This window comes from Apaloderma vittatum, unplaced genomic scaffold (genome assembly GCF_000703405.1).
Source record: "Apaloderma vittatum isolate BGI_N311 unplaced genomic scaffold, ASM70340v1 scaffold13954, whole genome shotgun sequence".
NCBI classification, from domain to species: Eukaryota; Metazoa; Chordata; class Aves; order Trogoniformes; family Trogonidae; genus Apaloderma; species Apaloderma vittatum.
Window position 1 is genome coordinate 4094 of NW_009714417.1, and position 7675 is coordinate 11768.

Consider the following 7675-nt stretch of genomic DNA (forward strand, 5'->3'; position numbering starts at 1 on the left):
GAGGAGAGAAAAAACATTACAGACCTGCAACGCCCTGGCAATTGTGTGAGAGGCTCCATCCATATGCTCCAGTGCTCACCGAAAGAGCCAAGTCTGGCATTGCATCAGAATTATTTCTCCCCCTTCCTTGAAAGCAAGTCTCCACTTAATCTGCAAAACTACACAACCGTGAGCTCTGCTTTTCCTCTATAAAGTCTGCCTGACAGGAGCACAGGTAACCTGTGGTGCAGGATATAAGGCTGGTAGTAGATCTAGAAGGGAGTTGCCAGGTGATCATGTTAACGTTTACCACGGTCTATATGCTATGGGCTCTTTTGGGTCGGAAACAGCCCTCTTTGGTCCAGCTGTGCCAGGCCAGGGAGATGTTGCAGAGGCAGCACCCTGATCAATGTGTGAATGACTTCCTGATGTCCAGGGTTCCAACATGGCATCACAGGAAAATGGCAGAGAACTGGGACATGTGAGGGACATTAGCAAAAGGAGCCAGACCAAGCACGGTTTATGCTTTGGGACTGCCCAACCAGATGTCTTGTGGAGAGGCCGGTGATGCAAACATTAAATCATGGTAGCTCAGGCAAGAAGAAGCAGAACTTGGGATTTTGTGGCACCTCAACTGTTGGTTTGGCACCTTGAACCCAGAGACAAGGGGGATTTCTTGACAATTAAAGATGCTAGTTTTGAAAGGTTGCCTTTCTCTCTACCAGTAGTCACAGCTGATGGGAGCAATGTGTAACCACAATTCAGTGATGGAAAGGCACAAAGGGGAGGTGCTGACCTCAGGTTGCAGCTATGAACTGATGAAAGATACAACATTTCAGGCCAATGCTTAAACAAACTTAGGAACCTGGCCAGCAGCAGGTGTTTTTGATGGATACAGAGATTTTCAACCTCTGCAGCTACCAGTGGGAAGGGAATTGAAATGGACAGAGAGAGGCAGTCATGGCTGGGGAAATATTTTTCATGCAATTAGGGCTGAAGTGATTTGAGGAAATTTTTCCTTCTCCCTTTGGAGTTCCTGCAGAGATGACCAGACCAATGGCAGAGGCAGCCTGGCCGAGTTTGGTCTCCCCAGAAACAGGGAGGGTGGCTAGAAGCAGGATTAGGGACTAGTTTTTCAACAACGGCTCCAGCAGAAATCTGAGATGACAGTACAGCTCCTGTTTTCTCTTTTCCCATCCTAGTCCATGTCAGGGGGCATGGTGGGTGGGAACAACCCCTGGAGCTGCACCAAGCCCTGCTTGCTCCCATCCACTGAGCAGACAGCTGGGGTTTGGTGCTGCAGAAACTGTTGTTACCACCACTGAAATTGCCAGTTAGGAGAGGAACACTAGCAATGCACTGGGGGATGTGGAGAAAGGGCCCATCTGTCTTGCTTTTTTAGGATGATTAGGGAAAGTATTTGACTCAGCCAGCAAGGGAAATTACACGGCTGAGAGTGCTGCAACACTGAGGCTGACTGCCTGGCGTGGAGGCAGGGAACAGCGAAAAGGCAATGAACTGAAATTGTAGCCTCCCCTCCAGTGACCAGGATAAAATCTGCAGCTGGACACAGCTCATGCACAGATAAGAAATCAATCTGCTTGTCCCCAAAATGCTGAACAGTCCTGTATGATACACCCTGACACAGCCATGCCTCCCTGCCTGCAACAAGGGACCCATCCTGCTGCTCCTGGGTAGGTGACTTTCCCCCACGCTGGGCTGAAATGCCCCTGGCTGGTTTACATCCTCATTTCTCTACACAAGTGACTTCATTTTCTGCATTTACACCTTTTTCAGTCCATGAGTTGTTAGCAACTATTGGACAGTTTGAACCTCATGTTGGTTTCTTCTTCACTTTTTCATGGAAGTGTTGAGTGTTGTCAGCCAGATTCATTAGTGAGAAGTGAACACTTCGTGTCACATCAGCAATGAACTATGCACTGCAATCAAAAAAAGACATCAATGTGATTTATTTTAATTATATTTACTTCCTATATTCACCGAGTCCTTTATCAGCTGTTCCATATTTTTGCCAAGGATCAATTATGAGGAACAATATTAGCCCTATAAATATTTGGCTCTCCCAATTTGCCCTTTTAAAACACTGGCAAAACTTCACCCCTCTTCCAGTCTTCTGCAGCTTCCTCAGCGCTTCAGCGCTACTGAAAAATATGATTTAAAGAGCTCTTTGGTCACCTCTTAAATTCAATGAAAATGCTGGCAATTTTGTGATGTTCAGCTGGGGTGTATCACAGTGAGCATGGAGATTTTGTCACAGATGTTTTACCCCGCTGTTCCCACATGGAGCATTAACGATGCCCGTATCATGTTGACCAAGACTTTGCTGGTGTTCCCGTTTGTATCTGTGCCAAAGCACAGATAAAATAAGGGATCCAAGAGTAAAACGGCAACACGCCCCTCACGAACAAAACAGCTCAAATCACTACATTGCAAAAATCACTTTGACACTTTGTCAGCCGTACCTCACCGCAGCGATCACTGGAACTAATAGTTATTAGTTACCTTTGTCAGGTGAAATGTCTCTAATTGCCTGCAACTTTACTTCCAGGAAACTCCCACTTTCAGCTTCTGCCAGTTTAAAAGGCATGTGATAATTTTTAGGAAAAATCCAGGAAAAGTAAGAGGGGATGGTCATGTGTGGCCCACTTCTGGCTCTGCAGGGTCAGTGCATGTCCTGGAGTCACCTGTCTGACCTGTCTGCATCAAGAAGAAAAGTCAACGGGATGGGGGTGGAGGAGGAAGGTGGTGAGCCGACCTGTCATGTAATCCAAGGTTGTTCTTTTTTGACCTCTTCTTCTCCCTACAAAAGAAAGGAAACCTGATAGCAGACTGCCTGGAGAGCTTCTGCTCCTTGAACCTTGACAACGGGCATCCAGCACGACGAGAAGACGTTCAGCAGACAGCATTCGGCACGTGCCGTAGCTGCTCTTGCTATCAAGCCCCCGTACAGATGTTCATTGAACTGCCAGAGCATCGGGAGGAAAACAAATTAAATGTAAGTAGAAGAAGGTTAGTTAAGCCTTTTCTGGAAGCATTATATAGCCATTAAACTGCATAGGAAACTTAATAATAATGGGTAATAATAATCTTCTGGGGAATTAAATAGAAGCCCAATTTACAATGCTGCTCAGCATTCAAACGAGAGTGTTCCACTTTCCTGGTACATGATAAACATTTGTTAATCAATCCTCACAAAGCCTTGGTGAGGCAGATCTCTTTACACCACTGATTCTGTTTTATAAATAGGAACGAGAGGTATAAGACACATCCTTTGAAGCTGTAGTTGCTTCAGACATGATTTAGGTCTCTGGGAGTCCACTCAGTATCTGTGGTTGAATACCAAGAGGTCTGTAAAAAGCCTTAGACCCAGGATCAGAAGTCAACGTTTCTTTGTGCCCCTTCACTGTGCATAGACCATCGTAGCATGTTTTGATATGATTCTTCAGCACAATCTCCAGAATAGTGATATTTTTCCCAAAGGACCGTCTTACATTGCAGCAATGATATTTAGATGAAAAGTCAATGGTCCTAAGTCTCAAGAGTAGGCATCGGTCCATAACGTAGCTGCTAATTATGTCAAGGTTCAAAGCAACAAAACTTATGACCAAGTGGAAACTGCTATTTGCAGAAGATCAATATGGATTGTATGGGATGGGAGTTGTGAAATTAATGTGGGTGTAATTTACACCAAGATAGTGGATGTTCCATGATCACAGACAAATTAGACTTCAGGGTCATTTTAAGATTCTCTGCTATCTCTTTGTCACCATTTAAGGAATAGTGTGAATAAACATGGGATATAATGAAAGGGAGCTTTTTCCAGCATCCCAGCAGCAAAAATAGGGATCTCTCCTATTGATTCCCCCTTCATCTTTGTCTGCTTAAACAGGATGTTAATTTGAGTTTGCAGCTGATTCCATGACCTGTGCAAGGATCACACACATCACAGACAGACAGTCTGCAATACTTCTCATAGAGCAAATAAAACCAAGGGTGGACACAGTTGGGACTGAAATGAGGTTGTGTAGACATGATGTTATGGGTTAAAATGGTGAACTTAAGTCCAGCTTCCTGGTTAATCCATGCTTCAGTGTTTAAATTGTTGCCGTGATGGCCAAACTTGTAGTCTTACTACTTTCAGCCACCATCAAGCTTAGCTGAAGGTCTGACTTGGGCAAGGAAACATTTTTTTCCAACTCATTTTAGGTTAAACAACCTTTGACACAACAAATTCCTCAAAAGAACAATTCCGCATTGGTGATGGACTGTCCAGAGAAAGCAACACAAACTTTATATCCTCAGTAGAAAAAGCTGCTTAAGAGTTTATTACAATTTTTGATATGGCAGAGATGTCACTAATAATACTTGAAAACATGTAAGAAAGAAAATTCTCTTTACTAGTGGTAGAGGGACTGGTCCATGGTTAGCAGAGATCAGAGACTCTTTCAGAGGAGTTAGAAAATCACTCCCATCCCACTCATCTTCTCCTTGAATTAATTAACATTAAAAATATGCTTTAACAAGACAAGACATGCTGGATAAAATTCTTATTTGCTTGAAGTCACTGAGAATTTGTCCATTGCTTTCAATGAGGGCAGGATTTTACCTAATATTTCTAACAGACTTTTAAAAAATAGTGTTGAAAAAGATGTCGAGGACCACCCTATCTCTCCTCTTGCCGAAAGGTAGCATCAGCTACATCCACATCAGTCTTGATGGGTTTTGTCTAACTGGTTCTGAACGACCAGTGCACTTGATAGCACCTTGAGCTCTGCTTCCACTTTCAGCTGTCCCAAGATATGCAAAGAAAAAAGAACTTTACAGTTTTATTACCAACTCAACCAGGATTTTTGACTAGTTTAAAGGATCAGTGATAATTTTAACATTTGAAGTCTCAAAATCTGCTAAGGATAGGAACTAATCCTACCTTCCACTGGGGAGCTTTCCTATGATTTACTGGCATTCTCCTCTTTCATCTGTTCTCCTTGAGATATCTGTCACGAAATCACGTTGTTCCAGTTCCCATCTTCTCTTTTCCTCCACCATTTCAGGTCTGGTCTGATTTCAGTGGCTGCCCTATTAGAACTGATAGTTTAAACTCACGCTTTTCTTTATCTGAAGGCCTGTCAGTCTTCCAGCGGTGCAGCATAAAGTGCCTAATTTAATTCTAGGAGTGAAATGCCAACCACTATAATTATGCTGGCAACATGGAAAGGCATGAAGGCAGCAAAGCAGTAATGACCAGGCAAGACTGGAGCCTTAGGGGGGAGAAAGAGAAGGAGGGGTGGACAAAAGAAGAAGTATTTAAGCAGAGCACCTCCATGGTTTAGATATGCTTCCAGAATAAAACATCATCAGTCATGACCTGTCCTTTGCCTGCAGTTCGGTGCTCACAGAAACTGTGAGGTCTTTTGCTTTGGTTTCAAGGAGATCTGGATCATGCTCAGAAATAATAAAACAGGGCTCCTCATTGACAGGCAATTTGAAGTAGTCCTTACATCCCCTGCTGCTACAGGAGACCTGCCCCACAGTTGCTCAAAATACATTTATGGTTTAGAATGGGAAACACGGACACAAAGATTAACATTTACAGCTGGTTTTCTGAAAGTAAAGCTCTGAGGCAGACGCACACACACAGCAACCAAGAGAACGAGAGGTGGATGCTCTACGCATTCTCTGTCACTCCAGGGTAAACCATGCATTAAGCTTTCACAAAAAAATATTTTTTTAAAAAAAAATTTGCTTTATGAAATCCAATGGCAAATAGCAAAGTTGGTTGTTGATAAAAGTGCGTGAGAAAACGCTTTGTACTTGGAGTCTGCTCTTATCCCTTACTGAGGGTTTTATTCCCAGAATACAAACACTTAACAGTCTCTACTGGCAAAAGACAAGACAAATAGCCTTTTCAACCAAGCCATAAAACATCTAGTTTCATATATAATCACAAAGTCTCCTGACATTAAAGGGCCCTAGCTTTGCACATGGGACAAAGTTGATTAATGCTGTGAGAGATTACCAATGGTCGAACCAGAATTTCAAATATGACTCTTTGCCAGAAGACTCCTCTGCACCACTACTGCCACCAAACTGAACGTCACTAGGAAGGCAGGAGGAAAGCGGTGGGGCGCTGGAGGAGGAATGCTGTGCTGCTTGCCAGAGAAACCCTTATAGGAAAAACGGCAACTGACTTAGAGGCTGGGATGGAGAGTCTGCATAGGAACCGGGACCATTGCTGGGACACAGAACCCATGGGGATGCGTTTTGCGCATCGCCTCCTTATTTGGGGCTTTGAGCCACAAGGACTCAGACAGAGTTGAAATCAGCATCCTGGGGCAGCAGGAAAGCTTCTTCTGCTCAGTGCTGTCTAAAGAATAGGTTCCTGAAGGCATTGTTGTAGTTTTTGTTGAAAGCAGTGTAGATGAGTGGATTAAAAAAGGAATTTGAATAGCCTAGCCATAGAAAAATACTCTTCCAAATGGGTGGGATGTCACACGAGCAGAGGGGGTTGATGAGTTCCGTGATGAAGAAGGGGATCCAGCAGAGCACAAAGACCCCAATAAGGATGCCCACCATGAGGGCAGCTTTTTTTTCCTTTTGCTCTCTCCACGTGTCTCCATCCGTCTGGAATGTCACAGTGGCATGACGGACAGTGAAGACCATCTGTGGCTGCTGGGCAGTTTCTTTTACCTGCCAAACACAAACACAAGTTGCACCATATGTGCCTCAGTCAGCTGATCCCACACAGCAGGTACGCAACCAAACTATGCAAGTGATGGCCAGAGCTCACAGGGAAACACGGGCCACCTATGTCACACTTTAATGGAGGGGGGAGTGGTTGTATGACCCTCTTCTGGATAATGGAGGCTATTTTTGAGTGAGGCCAGAAACTAAATAGTGTTACAGAGGCACGTGGAATTGCTCACGTAGCACCACAATACGATTACCTCTCCATTTACAATCAGATTGGTAGAATATACACACACCCGTGTGCTGTGTACAGAAGTTTCCTTGCTTTCTCTGAACCCATTGAGGTTAAAAGTCCTTCACAGGAGAGGCAAAAAATGAGCACGCATTTCATTCTTTCCCCCAAGAAGTCATGGCCTAGTCAGCGCGCCTGAGATGAACCCACACGATGCAGCCACAGTTAGGAAGAATTTACAAGGACATTCTACCCGTGTGTCTTCAGTGTGGGTGAATTTACAGCCTCCCCAAGGCCACAGCTGCTTGCCAGGTTATCATCCCCAGCAGAGACGGGATCCCAGCCATTCACACCCCCACATGCCTCCCCACAGGAGGAACGGTGACCCCTTACTCATGCTGGCAGGCACTGATTTAGCATTCCACGGGGGGACATCTGTGAGTCACCGCACACCCACGTGGAGCTCAGGCTCGCAATTTGGCCCAAAGTTGCTTTAGCTACACCTTGGGTGCTCACAGCTGGGGACTCGGAAGGAGCCAACAGACAGGCTTGCAAGCTTTGCAGTCAACTTTCCCTTGAAAGCCTCCAGGATTCACAGGGCTTTGGTGGGCTGCTGTTTACTTGCATGCTTTAGCTCTACGTTTTCCCCACTGCTGCAAGGGCTTGGCTGCTACTAGGAGGTTGACTAGAGCAAAATACAACTGAGCTGACCTACCTCCAGGGCTTCTGGTGTAATAGGGGTGATGGAGTTGCTCT

At 44.8% G+C, this 7675-nt stretch overlaps 1 protein-coding gene across 1 annotated transcript in view; it reads right to left on the reverse strand.

Annotated features, from left to right (window-relative positions):
• Window positions 1-6354: 6354 nt before the first annotated feature.
• Window positions 6355-7675, reverse strand: part of HTR5A (5-hydroxytryptamine (serotonin) receptor 5A, G protein-coupled) — a gene marked incomplete at its 5' end in the record, with an annotated part of 1761 nt that continues 440 nt past the window's right edge. Inside the window, 2 exon segments of the mRNA XM_009868771.1 lie at window positions 6355-6687; window positions 7635-7675. The exon segment at window positions 7635-7675 is cut by the window's right edge and continues 10 nt beyond it. Of these exon segments, the coding sequence (XP_009867073.1) occupies window positions 6355-6687; window positions 7635-7675 (374 nt within the window).